This window comes from Tyto alba, unplaced genomic scaffold (assembly GCF_018691265.1).
Source record: "Tyto alba isolate M040663 unplaced genomic scaffold, T.alba_DEE_v4.0 Super-Scaffold_27, whole genome shotgun sequence".
Classification (NCBI taxonomy): domain Eukaryota; kingdom Metazoa; phylum Chordata; class Aves; order Strigiformes; family Tytonidae; genus Tyto; species Tyto alba.
Genome location: NW_024881301.1, coordinates 8,504,367 through 8,522,548, shown reverse-complemented (window position 1 = coordinate 8,522,548; position 18,182 = coordinate 8,504,367). Strand labels below are relative to the sequence as shown.

General features: G+C 38.5%; 1 protein-coding gene across 6 annotated transcripts in view; it reads left to right on the top strand.

The window, feature by feature from the left end:
• GREB1L (GREB1 like retinoic acid receptor coactivator) overlaps nt 1-18,182 on the top strand; it is a 144,329-nt gene that overhangs the window by 94,644 nt on the left and 31,503 nt on the right. For all 6 annotated transcript variants that reach the window (XM_042798257.1, XM_042798254.1, XM_042798258.1 and 3 more), the window contains 9 exons: nt 1,253-1,387; nt 3,236-3,373; nt 3,704-3,823; nt 5,565-5,702; nt 7,479-7,664; nt 12,396-12,722; nt 13,588-13,716; nt 14,307-14,441; nt 17,795-17,992. In XM_042798257.1, coding sequence (XP_042654191.1) covers nt 1,253-1,387; nt 3,236-3,373; nt 3,704-3,823; nt 5,565-5,702; nt 7,479-7,664; nt 12,396-12,722; nt 13,588-13,716; nt 14,307-14,441; nt 17,795-17,992 — 1,506 coding nt within the window. The remainder of the gene's footprint in view (nt 1-1,252; nt 1,388-3,235; nt 3,374-3,703; nt 3,824-5,564; nt 5,703-7,478; nt 7,665-12,395; nt 12,723-13,587; nt 13,717-14,306; nt 14,442-17,794; nt 17,993-18,182) is intronic.

The following is an 18,182-nucleotide window of genomic DNA, read 5'->3' as shown; positions in this document are numbered from 1 at the left end:
TTCCTCCAAAGCCCCTGACCTCGTGGTCTATTTTGTTAGCCATTCAGCGTATTTCCTGTGAACGTGGACAAGGTTTTCAGGTGGAGCAGCAGCAGCAGAGGCTTCAGCGTTTGTTCCCCATCTCAGTTACTCTGTCTGACAAAGCAAACTCTCCTCCCCACCTTCCTTCACCAAATGGTGTGTGACCCGAGGGTGAATGTATTTGGCAGATCAAGTTGGTCTTTGCCTTCTGTTTTCTTTACCTGGCTGTTTTACTAGAACATCTGTAAGTGAACTTAGCCTACTTTGCCTACTTGTTACAAACTACTTTCTGAACAGACACTGAGTTAATATTCTTTCACTTTGGTTATAAGAATTTGGATTTGTCAGTGTATCAGCATCCAAATGTCGAATTTTTCTTGAAGTAAATTACAGATATTAAATGCCTGATGTTTAAGTAGGGACCTACATGCTGAGAAGTTTGGAATCTGTTCTGATTTACAGTTTCATACTGGGCAAGTACTAGAATTTGTTTATTCTTTAGTTTATCCATCTATAAAATAAGTTTTCTGTTTTTCAGCCTTGGTAAAGTGCTCTAGGGAGTAGCTGTTTATTAATTTATTGCAAAGAGTTTGGGCTCAGATAGCCTTCATTTCTTACCCAGACTTATAAATGGACATACTTTTGTAGCCTTATACACAGTAGTGCTGTAAGGAGGTTATGTATTTGATATATTTTTCTTCCCTAAGTCAAGCTCAGCTGTGTTTGACAAAGGTTCAGTAATTTGTTCTTGAAAATCTCAGGTGATGGAGATTCCACAACCCTTTTAGGCAACTTATTCCAGTGCTTACTTCCTGTGCTTGATGAAGGCAAGTCAAATAAGCTCTTTGCCTTATCTTTCTCATCTGTAACGTGGGATAACTGTGTTTACTTGCCTATCTCATGGGGATGTTTTTAGGAGCAATGAGAGCGCCCTTTCTGCAGTTAAAATATTTTTTGAGCTATTTAAATGCAAAATACTGTGGAAGAGATCAATCATAGGTTCAGTAGTTTATAAGATTCTATAGAATTAAATGTTAATGTTAAATGTTTGTTATGACTCATAAAAGATACCAATGCATGGTGATTTTTTAGGAGTGTAAAGAAATTGTTTGCGTTATAGACAGAGAGGAGTTTAGATAAATGTATATGACTGTTCATGTGTATATAATTATATATGCACATACATATATATGTAATTTTTAATCATTACTTAATTAACTTATTTTCTCAGATTCTTCAGTATTCAGTCCAGCAAAATCATCTTCTGCGGTTAACTTAAGTGGAACTCAAGACCCATCCCGGAACAAGAACATTGTGAAACCTCTGGCTCTGTCAGTACAGCTTGTAGGAAAGGCATTTGCTGCAGGTACGACTTTGCTTTCCAGGATAACTGAGAGCCAAGGGAATAATGAGCTTAACAGCCAAGAAATAAGGGAGTCATCTTTTTGGTGGAAAAAGGAAAGGAAAACATTCACTAGCATTCTCCAAAACTCTCATATTCCTGCAGTCTTCTGCATAGGAATTTTCCATAGCCATTACTATCCCCAAACTGAGCTACACCTTGGCTTTCAGATTTGACATTGTGATAAAAGTGCATGTTTGTATCCCTCTTTGCACTTCCTAAGATATCTAAGAGAGCATAAAAGTCACCTCTTGATATCATACTGATTCTTGCCTCAGTAGCTAAGAGCTGTGTGTTGTTCTGCATTTGTAACAAGTAGAGCTCCTCCAGATACATCTAATGGAATTTAGTCTCATTTAAAAGAGTTTTAATATCTGTGCTGTTTTAATTATTTATTTCTGTATTGTGCATTTAATAAATCAGGACCCTCAACTGTGGTATCTAAATCCCTCACCAGTACTCTGTTGTTATATTCTCATTATTGTTTTAGCTGGCTAATCCTTTAAGCAATGAAAAAAAAAAAAAAAAACTTACTACAGGGAAGTATGCTTGAATGAAAAAAATATACATTTATTTGGTTTATATATGCACATGAGCATTAAGTTTTATACACGGTGTATTATATCTGCTATTTTATACATTATATGTTGTTACATGTATGTAATACTTTTACCTTGCATCTAATGAATTGTTAACAGTTCTTTGTGTAAAATACGCTTTTCCTCTCCATACTTATATAAGAGAATTTATCTTACACTGAAATTACTTCCCACCATTTCAACCACTTCTGGAACTGACCCACATCCACCATATCTGTCCATACCAAATAGTTGACTCAGAGTAAAAATGGAGAGCTTGCAATTTGCAAGTGATGTTATTCAGATTTTGCTAATTGGCAACTTGAGAATTGTGTGCCTGAATTTATTTGGATGACAGTGGATGGAGAGTTGCACGTTACATTGTTTTAAGCCAAATGCCCACATCTCAAACACCCTCTGTTGTGGCTGACATCAGCAAGCTGCTGCACCATCTCCTGCTGTTGCTCTTGGAATATGTTCCTGGGAGCTAAATCCTTGTGGAGCTGGCAGATAATGACAAGCTTTTATCCCCACTGGGCTCTATGTCTACTCTATGCAATTTATGCCATCTTTTTTTCTTCTGCAAAAATGAGGCTCTGAATAAGAAGGAGCTCAGGACTGTGAGGATAACTTCTTGTGATCCTCTGTTGTTGTAGTTTCATTTTGTGATCTGGATATAGTGGGTCCTGCCATGATGTTCAGGCCTGATGGGACTGGAGGATCATCTTAGGCAGAGGTAGTAAAATTAAGCATTGTTTACCTCAGTAATGCTCAGACCATGTATACTTTACAGAAAACTTCCCTGTCTTCCCTGCCCAGTCTCATTTGCTAAGGCTTTAGATGAGAGCCCTGTAGTGAATTGCTGTGTGTGGCACATGGACACAATGGGGGAAAAATACATAGATGGACCAAAGTGGCTTAGAAATCTTTACAAACTTTCCAATATTTTTTTTGTGTGTGTCATTTTCTATTTTATTTTGGTGGGGTTGTTTTGGGTTTTTTTCCTTCCATTTTTCGTCCCCACCCTGAAATCTGGAGGCCCCATTTCAAGGTTAGGATTTTACAGCCTGTGCCCAAATTATTCTCTGCCAAGTACACTTAATTCTTTCCCTGGAGTATGTTTCTTTCAGTCACGCATCTTGCCCTGTTCTTTTGTGTCTGCATGTGGCTGTATTTTGTTTGTTTGTTTTCAAGATTGTCTCAAGTCACACACTCTGTATTTTATTATACTTAGCTCCTCTTTCCCTGCGTGCCACTGATGTTGCTAATGGAAACGCTAATGGAGGAAGAAGCAATGTATTAACTTCTACAGTCTCTCGGCCAATGCCTCACTCAACATCTCCAAGTCCCGGCTGTGCAGCTGGAGACCAAGGTAAAGAAAACCTCTCTGTTCTTTTATTTTAAGCTGCACTGGCTGTTGAGCCTGAAATTCATGATTTTATTCTTCTTCCCATCTGTTTCTACAATTCAGTCTTTACAGATCCATTTGGATTTTGGCATGACCATTATTGATAACGCTGTACTTTTTAACACAGTTAACAACCTTTTTCACATCAGTCTGGCTTCATGTAAATCTAGGTGTAAACCTCTGGTGATCTGTGACATGATGTCAGCTCAACACCAGTGTGAAATGGAAATGTGGGCTCAAATCTGGTCATTTTGGAGGATGGAGTTTAAAATTAATTTTTGCTTTCCTTCTCAGCATCAATGTCCAGTTCAGGACCACCAAAGAAACGTCACCGGGGGTGGTCTCCTGGGTCCCCAGTCCCTCCTCCTGGTCTAGCGGTACCTGTTCCTACAATTCGGCCTTCAGCAAGAACAGGTAAAAATTGAATAATAAAGAGATGCCACTTGTAAAAACCTGTACTCAGCCAGGCCAGTAGCCCTGTGCTGCTTCTCTTAAGTGCTGCACAGAAGACATAACTGAGGTGGTTGAAGTAGTTAAAGACATCATAGAGAGGTTTTCAGATGCCCCAGGAAAGCACACGTGATTACCTAGTCCTTGTTGCCATGAGCTAAGATGGGACACAGGGAAAGTGAAGCTATTCGGGGAGAGGAAAGGAAGATGCAAATAATATTTATAAAAATACAAAGGTATCTAAGTCCCCCAAATGTAACTCAGTTCTAAAATTGTGCAGGTATATGGAAATATGAACATTTTTCAAGGATTTTCATTAACCTTCACCTTGAATGTCCTGTCTCAGTCTGGTGTGGCATGCTACAGAAACTGTACACTCTGTTCCTGCACAGGAAAAATGGCTTTATGTCATTTTGGCCTAACAAAAGACACTGATGTCCACTCGGTCATCTTCAGTTAAAAACATAAAGATTGTGAGACTACATCTCTGTTGTGCATGGAAAAGCTGCAGGAGGAATGTGTAACATCATGATATGAAATAGGATTAATTATGAGTATGTTTCAATACTCATCAAAATCCATGTAGGTACCTCTTTATACATAACTACTAATAAAACTGTTCACTATTTAAGCACTTTTCAGGTGTGGAATTCAGCATACTTTGTAAGCAATAACTTATTCCTGTCTCTATAGAGTGAGAGAATAAACATACGAGGAATCAAAAAAGCCATTTGTCAACATACACAATGTAATTTTAACTCTGCTTTGAAGGGCTTGGTTTTGAGATATTTTGGAATTAATTTTCAGAGATACTCATCATAGGAAGAAGGGTTACATATGCAGACCTGTTTACCTGAGCACCTCAAATCAATCACAGCTTTTGTAGGTTGCTGTCTTCAGAGACCTGCTGAAGATACGTGATATAAGGCGATCCCCTTCTTTTTGTTGAGTTTGTCTCCACCGGTCTACTACCTCTGCTGTGTACTCCATTTTCCATGACTCTTTTGTAGTATTTTTTTCTATTGCATCAACAGTTTCCAGTGCTAAAGCATATGCATTAATTCACGCTGCCTTTGATGCTCTTCTGTTGATGGCATTGTTTGAAAGATCTGTTACAAATCACCAAATGAAGCCTGAGAAACTTCTGAAGCAGACCTCACACTGAAACTTCATTACAGATTACAAAATGTTTGCACTTTGTTTCTTTTTACTTGTGAAAACTACTCTTGCTCTTTCATGAGTAAATCCTAATTTTTATCCTTGTAGCAACTAAGGACAGCTTTGAGATTTTGGTCTGGGTTTTTTTGGTGTTTTTTTTTTTTTTTTCTTATCTACATATATTCTAGGTCAGAAGTCAGAGTCTTTCCTTGCATTGAGAGGCAATATTAAGAGGTAGCCTCCATCTTAGAGGTGGCCTTTTGGCTTAGTACTTGGCTTTGTTTAAAGATGCATATTCAAATCTTTGTTTTCTTCTCTTGTTCCCACCAACAATACAGTGGCCAGAAAAAGTTTTATTTTAGGGGTGGGGCTACAGGAGGATATAGGCTCTTAATTTAAATTACTGAAAACTATAGCAGGAAATGCAGAGACCTTTTGAATTTTATTACAGTTAGTGATCTGCAGTAATTTTTTTTATTTGTTCATACGGCCAAATCACAGTATGAGCCTTTTAGTAATGGAAGCTTGTCTTTTCTTTATTTTACAGAGCCTCTTTTGTCAGTCCCAGTTCCTCAATCCATGTTAACTGGAATTTTACAGCCTCAACCCATCCCAGCAGGGGAGACTGTAATAGTTCCTGAAAACCTGCTGAATAACTCAGGAGTCAGACCAGTGATTCTGATAGGTAAGTCTTACACTGGGGAGTCAAATGCTGTGTTTTGAACAAATACATGCTCCCCTGAGAGAAGGGTTTTTTTGTTTTCTATTTGTAGGTTCTGGCATTCAGTACAATATGAAGTGAGCTTGTCATGGATAGTTTGCTTTAGTTGCTCAACACTTAAAATTGGAAGTTAGGCCATTTCTGAAGGACCTGATTTGCAAACAGGTCACGACTAGGTCAGATTTATACAAAACCTCTGGCCAAATTGAAGTTTTGTACAAATAAGACTTTTGTAAAATCCAAGAATAGAAATATTTCCATGTAATGAAAATAGCTTTCCAGTGTAAACAACTTACAAAACATAGAAATATTTCCTGCAGCATTTATAGTCCAGATCTTGAAGGCCAGGGTTTCTGCATGAGAACCGGAAAATTGATTTGAACTGACTAATCAGAAGTAAATCATATTAACTTTTGTCTTTTATAGTCCATACTTCTTGTAAGCAACTGAGATAACAGATCAGGCTTTTAAAATTCTTTAGCTGTATAAAGTACATTTTAACCCTTAAAAAGACATTGCTTTTACTTAAAAAGTATGACTCCTAATGTGAACATCCCGCACAACCTGAGCTATTTGGCCTACTATATAATAAAACGTGGGTCAGCTAGTACTGCCAAAATTTTGATGAGTGGTTTTTTGACTCTAAATCTTTTCTCAGTCCATCATAGTACAGATGGTTTTATAATGTAGTTTCAGTGTTATCAGAACATGCCTATCAATACAATCCATGGAATAATTTATCATTCCTGAAGAAACAGAGAAGTTCTCCAAGTCCTCAGTTGCACAGATAATCCTAATACACACAATTCCCAGAGAATTAACAGGGCCGTTTACACTAGTAAATCCGTCAAGGATAGGGTTACGCTTCTGGTTTGTTTTGCTTAGTGTTGTTTCCTGAAAGCCTATTCTAAAGCTCTAGCATGGTGCTCTAACGGTTTTCAGAGAAACACTTCCTTATTAAAGATGAGGGTGTCTACAGTCATCAGCTTAAGTGCAAACTGAATGTGGCCCTGAGGCTCTTGGAGATTTGCCAGTGAACTCCTCAGTTAGGCTAAATGTTAGTGGCCCTGAGAAACAGCGTCCTATTAATAGTACAGAACCAGATGTACCTAAATGGATGGGTTTGGCAAAATCTGTGTGGAAATTTTTTTAAAACAAAATCATTCTCAAGGAAAAGAGGAGTTAGCCTGTGGTCATGTGCTTTACCTTACAGAACAGCATGTTTAGTTGTTGATGTTTATTTAACCTGTTTATGAGAACAGAATGGAAACATGGCAAAAAAAAGTGAAATCAATCACAGCAATACCACAGTGGTTGAATCAATGCTAATGTGACTTATGCTGCTTTTATAATGTTAAGATCAATGTACTTTTGCTTCCATTGATTTATTTTTTTTCTTGTATACTATATTATGGAGAATCTGTATTTAAAGGTCAGGGTAAGAACCAAATAGGTAATATTCTCATTTGTATTTGGATAATAATAATGATTATCCTGCTGGTATGCAGTTATTGTTAGTTTTTGCAAATCCGTGTGATCACTTGTTATAAAATACAGCAAAGATTCACTAGCCTGTCTCATTTATTTTGTAAGCAATTATAATGGCAAGAACAGTCACTGATGCAGTATATTTTGTAAGATGGCATTAAGGAGAAGGTTGGAAATGTATACATGTGCAAGATTTTGGGTAGTGGCATATTTTGTGAATTTCTGGGTGGTTTTTTGTTTCCTTTATCAAAGGTTATGGCACTTTACCTTATTTTTATGGAAATGTTGGTGATATTGTTGTAAGTCCCTTGCTGGTGAATTGCTACAAGATTCCACAGCTGGAAAACAAAGACTTGGATCTCTTGGGTTTGACCAACAGTCAGCTACTAAGTGTGGAGAATATGATACTTTTAACTATTCAGTATCTTGTCCAACTAGGTAAGCAATTTGCTATAAGCACTTGTTTTTATTTGTGACTCTCCTTTTTTCCTCCCCACCCTCTTTATGTCCTTTTCAGAGCCAATTTTCTGGCTATTTTTGTGCCTGGAAGAGGTAAGTGGCTCCATCTAGTGTGTGTGACTTTGCTACTTTGTTCATCAGACTGAAGAAGTGAAGTGAATTTAAAAGCTGATACTGCTTCTGCTCTCCATATGGGGATTGACCGGGTCACCTTTGTGAAAATGGATTTGCAATGCAGATAACTCATTTGCTTAGGGTATCAAATCATCAGTTATCACAGTTCTTTCTAAGGACACTCAGTCTGTTTTATTCAGTTTTGTGACAAATGCTGGCAGATGTGTGATGGTCATTGTTTTGGTGACAGCACCGTTTACATGAAAACCACATTTGTTATTCAGAATCAGGCAAGTGATTCAGTGAATATCTCATTCTTGTAAATGTTTTTGAAATGGACTCTTTGCAAGTTTGAGAGCAAGCTAGCAAACCACATTTGCTTTCTTTTATTGCAGGTCCAGACATTTTTCCCTACCCTAGAGTAAAAAGCAGCAGTGCTAACAGTAAGGTTTTAGAAGTTAAAGAATAATGCAGGGTAGGGTTGGGAAATATCTCACAGCAGTCCTAGTCTTAACTTCTGTATTTGCAAAGATGCTGCTTACCATGGAGGAGTGTGAAATGACTTTTGTGAAGAGCACACTGCTTTTCCTGTACTGGGTTTCCACTAGAACATCTGAAATATATAATGGTATGAAATGTGCAAGTGTTTCGAAAGAAGCGCAACTGGTGATAACCCTATAATTTGGGGAGCAAATGTTCTCTGTGCAGGTTTCACCCATGGGTTCTTACACTTTGCACTTCTCCCTTGATGTAGTACTGTTACAGACAGGAAGGAAGCCATCTTCTCTGTGGTAATACTCTCCAAGTGACCTGTTTGCTTTATTTACCATTCTCTGCCTCAACAGTCCATTGGATGCCATGTCAGAACTGACAGAGGGTTTCTATATTTTTTACAGGCTGAATGTTTTTCTGTTGCCCTTCTATCAATGGACTTACTTGTTATTTGAGGTTTTGAACTTCATTGGAAAGTCTGTAGGGTCTGCATGTTAAAACCAGCTGCTTCTGTTATGGATTGATAGAGGCAGCTTGCAAATTTCCCTCAGAGAAACACAGCCAGCTGATACAGCATGTCCAATTAAAAACAAACTATTTATTGAAACTTATTGAGGTAGGGAACCACACTCCATGAGTACATCCAACCTTAGACGGATGCAACAAGTCTGTACTTGCTGCAGACTAGAGGAGACTTCATGCAAAGCTTCTGGAACTGAGCTGAGCTGTGTCTAGTAAGCACTGTGCCTTCAGCATAAAGCAGTTCCCTTATCAGCAGGTGTTTAGTTTGGCTTTTGTTCTTAGCTGTGCAAAGCTGAATATTTTTCCATTTGGCCTTATGTGGAGATGGATGCCAGCACGGTTAGATGAAAGAGCTTAATGAGGAGAAAAGTAAAAACATTCTGCAGAGCATGGGGATCAAAAAATGTTGCTGGTTTGAATATTGCTACAAACTTAAAATTTGGAATTGTGACAGTTGCGCTGAACTGTAGCCTTTATCCCATTTTGTAAAATCAAAGCACATTAAAGGTGGTTGGAGGGCAGCCAGATTCAGAAGTTTTTGACAAGGAAAAGAGATCAACACACACATAAATTAAGTTTATTCATGTGAGCCTCTACTTTTCTCGAGAAAGTAGGACTAAAAAGTTACTCTTTTTTCCAGAGTAAATTGCAAAAGATAAAGGCAAAGATAAAAAAGCAGACAGAAGAATGAAATAATGACTCTTGCCTAATTTTTTCAGTTCTTACTACTTGTACAAAATATGTTTGCAGATGACTGTGATCGCAGGTCATTAGAATATTATTTATGGAAGTGCTCCTTTTTTGAAAAAAGATATATCTGAGAGTTCCTTTCAGTTTTCCTGTAAGATTATGACAACATTATTAATTGTAGGATAATGCTCTTGTGTTTTCAGAAATCAGCTGAGAAATCTCACAAAGATATTACAAACCAAAACAAACAAAATAAGAGCATTTTTGACGCTTTCATTTTAAACCTGCTATGAAGATTATACACAGTTAAAGCTGTGATTGTGAGCCATAGCATTGCTATAAATAAATTCCACTGACTGTGATAAAGGAATAAGTAAGAAAGATCAAGAGATGTGTTGTTTTTTACAGTCTGTCTCCTGTACTTATTCAGATTTCACATTTGTTATCTATGGCAGCATTCTTAGTGAAGTATTCTCAAGCTTTGTTTTTATACCTCAAAATGTGGCATGGGTTACATTCTATCATTTGTAGTCACCTGCTTTTTACTGTTGCACTGTGGTTTCTACAAACACAATTCCATCCTATGCAGTGCTAAGGTCTGTGTTTTGGTTTTTCAGCTGGAGGAGATTTCCAGACCTTCTGTTAACTACCTGTTTAGAATTATATAAAATCATTCTCCTTTCTCTCTTGCTGTGGTACACTTGAATTACTTTGACTGTGTGTATGCTGTGACACCCAGAGGTGTTTCGTAGCTTCAGTGTCTGAACGCACATCCAGACTCAAGGCAGAAGCAAGCCTCTGTCTTCAGTGGAAGGGATATTCAGACACTCAAACCAAGACATTGTTGCAGCAATTCTCCTGGTGTTAGATAGTTGGAGGAGTAGCTCTCTGTGGGATGCACCACAAAGTGTGTCTACCCAGAAATGGATGGCATTTGAATATGTTGTCTTAAACTGTAGGTGCTTTTAGAAGTATAATTATGTTAATAAGGTCTTTTTCAGATACTAATATTTTATGGTATTACTTATTTTGCGGTTTTGTTTTCTGAAGTCAAGATGATCCTTTGCATACTCATTTCTGTAGAGAAGCTTCTGAATATTCACTTTTAACCTTGATAGATTCCTGTATATGTATTTTTGAAACTGTTCACAATCAAAATAAATATCTATCATTTTGTCTTCTATCTCATCTGATCTTAGTTCCATTATTTTCCTGGATAGTTGTGGTGAAATACTGCCATGAGGCAAGCTTGGTATTAAACACTTCAATAATTTATAAATATTTCTTTATCAGTGCCTTTCTGATAACTGTTTTTAAAAGCTTTTATCTTACAAATCATCTGAATGAAATTCTGTATGTTCTCATACAGAAGTCTTTCCATTTGCACAACTATTTTAATTTTCTTGGATTTATGGTGACCACTGTGTCTAGAGCCTGTCTCTTAAGTAGCCTCCCTCAATCCTCAAAAGCTTGCTTTTATTCCTTGTAGTGTATAACATCTTGTTTGTTGTTGTTATGTTGTAAGTAAACTTTATTTCTGCAAAAGAAGATTTATGTCTCTGTCAATAAATGTCTATTTTTTCTGTTTTGAGATCTTCAAAGACCTAGAATGTGCAATGCTTTCTTTGAAGCGAAAAGCATATTTCTGAAAAAGACCACTATAAAGAGAGAATTTATGCCCATGCTGCATTAAATTAGACTCATCAGAACTTTTCAGTTTGCATCAAGAATGAAAACAGCCTTGCATTTACAAGTCTATAGTTGTCCTACCATCTTATGGTAATTAGATGGTGACATTCTCCATATGTTACTTCTCAAAAAGGCAAGATGACAACAGGCGGCAGTTTTTACGGATTCTGTACTACAGATTATTTACCTACTCCGTTTCCCGCTTCTCACACGACCTTTCTGCTTCCTTTTTCTCACTGCCTTTTTTGCTTGCTGTCTTTGGCCCCGAAAGAAAACCAAACCAAAACCAGAATTTCACGTATTTGGTATTTAAGCCCTTACTTTTTGTCATAGAAAAGCAAGCTGCTGAAGCGTGAAGCTGTCTCCTGTGGCACATAGATGAGGTGTTGGCAATTTAAACTGTGGTTAATTATTACTCTGTGTTCATGAATATTTTCATCTGTTCCTGAGTGCCTTTGACAATGAGACAAATCTTACTGAGCAAACTGATTATTGAAACTGAGCTGGGGGACTGGTACTAAGATAGGGTAGCTTATATTTCTGTTATTCAAGTTTGCCGTATAGTTTACAAAGTCTGGGGAATGTAGATCTAAAGTTGCATATTCCTCTTTACGTTAGAAGTTTGAAGATTTGATAAATTAATCTAATTTAACTAAAGTGAAAGAAGAGGTTGAACATGTTTATTTGCATCCATGCTTAGTTTACTAGTATGCATGATGAGAAAAAGCAAAGTGAAAATCACTTGTCAGGCTTTGTCGTACTGCATAGCTGCAACTAGACCGTGAGGATAAGCATTTGAGTTTTCTGTTGTAGAAACATATGGAGGCTACATGATTAATCCTTCTGTTCCAGGCAAAAGGCACGTATTTTCCTACTCCCTTGTGTGTCCTACCAGTTGCTGAAGGTAGAAAAGCTATGAGTGAGATGGAATACCACATTGTAAAAAACAAAACAAAACAAAACAAAACCAAAAACAAACAAACAAGCAAACAAACAAAAAAAGGAACTGGTGAGAGAGAGAGGCTTCAATATGAAAAACAAAGAATAAGCCATGTGGGTAGATATCCACTGGGTAGCAAGTAGATTTTGTAAATGTAACAAATATGGTGAAGGAGCTTGTCAGATCAAGACAGACGCGTGATTATTCCTGGTTCAATAACATTTTGATATGAGATACTGTTCTTCTGTTTGTTTTCCATGTAGGTCCTGACCAGATACCCCTGAGGGAAGAATTTGAGCAGATCATGTTGAAAGCTATGCAGGAGTTTACTCTGAGAGAGCGATCCTTGCAAATGAGCGCACAGTGTATCTCTGTGTCACCAGGTCAACTCCCTTGGCTTGCTAGGTTAATCGCTAGCGTGTCCCGGGACCTCGTGCACGTGGTTGTTACCCAGAATTCACTGGCAGAGGGCATCTCAGAGACCTTGAGGTCTCTCAATGAAATGAAACATCAGCAAAAGCTACCAGATTATGTAGTTGCCATTTGTGCATCAAAGATAAGAGGAAATGAATTCTGTGTAGTAGTCCTAGGTGAGTATATTTGCAGTATGCTTTGAATACCAATGCAATTTTGGTGAATTAATTTTCTCGAGTTGTGGTTCCAGCTTTTAAATACCTTTTATTCTTTTTATTCTCATTTGTATTGTTACACTACAATGTCACAGTTGACTATTTCTCTATCAAGACTTGGAGTACTGATATCCATGAGAATCTAGAAAAATAGCTGTGTGCTAGTCATACTAAGTCGTGAGAGGCCTGAGAATTTACTGTGTGGCTACCTTAGAAAATATCTTGAAGTGACCCAGGGACAAAATAGTTGGTTTGTCTTTCTCTGTTTTATGTAATAGCTGTGCTATTTCACATGGCAATATTGGATTCACCAGTCTTCTGCAGACCACTGTAAAACAGAACGTGCTTTTTATCCTTTTCACCATGTTGATTTTCAGATTCCTCATTGGCAACTGGCTGTGATGCTTGTGTGTGCATGAGTGTGTCTGGATGGAAGTGAATTTTGACTAGTCATCTTTCCTTTGTAGGCAGATAAATCAGTAATGTCAATGTTTTACTTTTTTTCACACTAGGGATAATTACCTTTTCATATTTACCCAGAATCCTCTATTCCATAAGGTACAAATGCTTATTTTGTGTATCATTTGTCACCCAAATATGCAAAACTATGGGCAACAGCTTGCAAATGTTGTGCTAAACCAATATAACTAACTCTCCCATCGCTAACAAAATAGACTTGAGACTGCTCTCCCAGGCTACTGGGTTAAGGCAGTGGAGATCAATAACTGAAGATCAGTGTGCCCCACACTTCTAGGACGAAAATGTTGTGTTGATAGTGCACTGTATTAAAGATTGCTCTCGCTTTTCCCCTCCCCCTTTTCTCCAGGTCAATATCAATCTAGGGCACTTGCAGAAAGCATGCTTACCACCAGTGAATTTTTAAAAGAGATCAGTTACGAGCTCATCACAGGGAAAGTTAGCTTCCTGGCATCACATTTCAAAAATACATCTTTAGGTGAGTGATCTTAAGAAACAGAATTTCTAGCCAAGGCCGTCATTTCTTTAGGGTAGTTGTGTCTCCTGTTCAGCAGTTAAAGCACACATGAACACAGCTCTGCCCTCTCCACCAAGAGGCATTCTTCCCTTCTCTCCATTCACTGCGTGTAAAGGAGTGCTTGTCTCCTTCACCCGCGCAGTGCGAGTTCCTCATCCTGAGGCAAAACATTTTCAACACTGTTTATGCTGCTGAATGGGGCGGCAGGGCACCCATAAGGGCATGAGTCTTTTCTTGTTTGCGCTTTTAGCGCAGGTTTTTGAGGTTGTTTTATAGTGCATTTCTTTGTAATCACCAGATGTCATCACTAGCTGTAAAGGCACAGAGCTGAAATTATTCAGCTGTGCTTTCTTTTTTTGGGATTCATTCAACTGGCAAATCAGTAAATGAAAGAGAAAAGTGTTCTCCCTCCCTCTCTTCTCTGGATCTCCAGTCCCCTGCCCCTTCACAGATTCAACATCAGCTGTGTGAGAACATGTGCGTATGTAATGTTCTACACAATTTGTCTGAAACGGCTTCCAGATAATTTGGTGTTGCTAATTCTTATCTAGGTGATGATTTGGACAAGCTGCTGGAGAAAATGCTACAGCAGCGAGGGGAAAGTGTCATCATTCCTTTTAATGGAGATGTTAGCGAGTGTGTGTCATCTCAGGAGGCAATTGCCATGGTTTCTACGCAAGAACCAGGTAATTGTTTTTACGTGCAAGATGCAAAATAAGTGAGTAGTTTGTTAAATGTCAGAATGTGTGTGCTTCAGAAAAGCCTGGGGGCACAGCTGCAGCCAGTCTGCCAGCCTTCAGATATTAATACTGCTAGCAGAATGTAGCAGTACAGCAGTCTCTCAGACAGGAAACCTCTGTAGTAACCTTCAGGAACGTTTTTTCCCCTATGTTTTATAATTTATAAACTAAAATACAGGATCTTCTGTTACGCACTGGACAGAGTAGAGAAGTTCCTTTGTAATATTGGCAGTGTGGACTCATCTCACCCTTTTGCACCTAGAAAGGGAATGTAACCTTGGGCTTAAGGCAGATGGGAACTTTGTTCTCGTTCTGAATTCCCCAGGTGTCTTCCTGTTTCTAACTGCCATATTCCTCACTTTCCACGTGTTAAATGGTAATAATATGTACTACAGACTTGTGCTCTGAGGCTTAAGCTTTTAGGGAAAGTGTTTTAAGATCTTGGGCTGAAATTGCTAAGCAAGTGTAACCTATAATTTTCTTATTTGAGATGTGTCTTATTCAGTGTAATGTGATGAGATACTTATATGCAAAAGATGAGCTAGGGTTGCCTGTATAGAAATGCTAATTATAATTTTCCATGTTTTTAATTCTTTGATTATTCAGAGTTTTAATCATACTTCCGTTTTCATATGACAGTAATGGTAAAAGATGCACTGAGCTCTTGTGAACACTGAGATTCTTTTAGGTCTAGTATCAAAGCAAATGTAACCTCCTGTAAAGGTTTTTCACTGTGAAAGAAAGGTATGCTCATGATTCACATTCGTTAGCTTATATTAGTCAGCTGTGTTAGATCGGAATGAAAGCAAGGTGGTTTATAGGCTCCACATGGGTCAGGAGATCCAATTAGGGAGGCTGCCAGGTACTTTTTTCTGGCACCTCCAGAAGGACAAGTCTTGAGCTTCCTCACAGGATTAATTTGAAGGGAGAATGATCTTTTGATTCTGTTATTTTTTTCTTCTTAATATGTAACAATGTGCAGAGGTGCTTTTTTTAAACCTTCATGTTTCCTCAAACAATTATTCCAAGCTACTTTTGTCTTTAAAATATGGCAGTTCAATGATTGAAGCTACTGGGAATCTGCCTTAATAAAAAAAAAGGAGAGGTTAGTCTCCTAGGCAGTGAGAGGGACCTTTCTCCTGTAGTAGATCTACTGAAATGAACACTGAAGCAGGTTTGAGCAGGAGATAAGCGCACACACACAAACACACAAGTGTCTATATAAAACTAACCTACCAGGTTTTTGTCCCAAACACCTTCCGATTTTCATGTAAATTGCAAGATTTTATAAAGTTGATAAATAATTAAAAAAGCAACAATAGTTCTTCTGTATTAAATGTGCAGTAGTTTGGGATTTTTTTCTCTCTCTTTTTTGTTGTTCTTTTTTGTTGTTTGTTTGTTTGTTTTTTTAAGAAATTTGCCCTATGTAATTTTTATGATAAACAGAATTTAATTTGTAGTAGAAAAACTGATGTAAACAAAAACTGTAATGACATTACAGGATTTAATGTGGTAATCTGCAAATTGAAAATATTCAGGGGCTAATTAAACATGAATTGTAGGGCATAGAGTTTACCTACTGGAAATACTGAAATATAGGAGCATGCTTTTATTTGAGGAAACATGAATGCTTTGGTATGTGCCTATAGAAAGCAAAACTCCAGTCCTGCAATCCTCTTTATTAAGCTGAGATATATCTGAGACTAACATTTTGTTAAAAATCAAGAAACCTCCAAACAAATAAATATGTGTTGTGTCCCCCCTCAAAACTTGAGATTTACTGCCTAGGCGTATTGCCCATCTTCCCTTCACAGCTTATGGTAGAGTCGTAGAATGGTTTGGGTTGAAAGAGACCTTTAAAGGTCATCTAGTCCAACCCCCCTCCAATGAGCAGGGCCATCCTCAACTAGATCAGGTTGCTCAGAGCCCCGTCCAGCCTGACCGTGAATGTTTCCAGGGGTGGGATGTTTATCACCTCTCTGGGTGCAACCTGTCCAGTATTTCACTTCCTGCATTGTAAAAAATGTCTTCCTTATACCTAGTCTAAATTTATCCTGTTTTAGTTTAAAACCATTACCCCTTATCCTGTTGCAACAGGCACTGCTAAAAAGTCTGTTCCCATCTTTCTTACAAGTCCCTTTAAGTACTAGAAGGCTCCAATAAGGTCTCCCCAGAACCTTCTCCTCCAGGCTGAACACCCCCAACTCTCTCAGCCTTTTTTCACAGGGGAGGTGCTCCATCCCCCTGATCATTTTTGTGCCCCTCCTCTGGACCCACTCGGGCAGGTCTGTGTCATTCTTATGCTGGGGGCCCCAGAGCTGGACCCAGCACTGCAGGGGGGGTCTCAGCAGAGCAGAGGGGGAGAATCCCCTCCCTCGACCTGCTGGCCACCCTTCTCTTGACACAGCTCAGGACACAGTTGGCTTTCTGGGCTGTCAGCTCACGTTGCCAGCACGTATCAAGCTTTTAATTCTCCAGTATCCTCAATTCCTTCTCTGCAGGGCTGCTCTCAATAATTACTATCAGCCAGTATATAGACATATGGCTGTCTCAGTGCTGACTTAGAGTGGGGCTCAGTACTTCAGAGTACAGCTGATGTACAAACAAACTCCCAGCTGACCTGCTGTCCAGTTAGAGTCTTTTTGGCAAGGTCACCAATGCAGGCTCAGTTTCCTCATGATTAATAGGTGTGCTGGCACTCATCCCATCGTGCCTGGAGCACAGCAACCTCGGCACCCAGCAGCCTCGACACCCATTGCTGGTTCTCCCAGCAGGAGTGATGGAGGGGTGCTCCTGAAGCAGTGCAAATTTCAGGAGGAAATTAGAGCTACATGTGTATATGTGTACACACATAGACACACACACACACACATATGTTTTTAAATACATATACACATTATTTTTATGTATACATATATATATTTTTTATGCATGCATATTTAGTATGTATGTGTTGGTTCATTTAACAAAATGCATTTCACTGTGTTGGCTTTGAGGCTTCCTTGGATTGCACTGTGAAAAATCCTCAAAGCACTTAGGGCATTTAAAAAATGGTCAGTGCTGTACTTGAGGTCTGATACGTAATCATATTTTGATCAGAAAGAGGAAGTTGACATTTGTGATCTGTACCCAGCTCTTTAGAGCGTTGAGATTTATTCTGGTGATTGATTTTTTTTTTTTTTTTTTTTCCTTATAATAGAGGGTAGTCTTTTTAGAGGGTCATGTTTATGGAGTGGGGTGGGAAAGTAAACATGTTTCTTGTTGTGTTTTGTTTTCTTTTTCAAACAAACACACTCTAGATTTGGATGTTGATACCTTCCAAATTTACCAGCCACAGCTTACAGTTGCCAGAAAGCTCTTGTCCCAGGTTTGTGCTATAGCAGACAGTGGCAATCAGAGCCTGGATCTGGGCCACTTCAGCAAAGTAGACTTCATCGTTATAGTTCCCCGTTCAGAAGTCCTCGTGCAGCAGACACTTCAACGGATTCGACAATCAGGTAACAGGGAGGGGAGGGAAAAGAGACTGTTAAAACCAAGTATGTGATGTTTTTAAATCATATGTGGTATAAACGGAGAAGTAAGATGCTCAGACATGTATTTTGTATGTCCAATATTAGCTGCATTAGTTGGTATCATTGGTGAATTCTACACACCTTCCTTTCATAAACTGGGCCCAAGCTGTGCCGC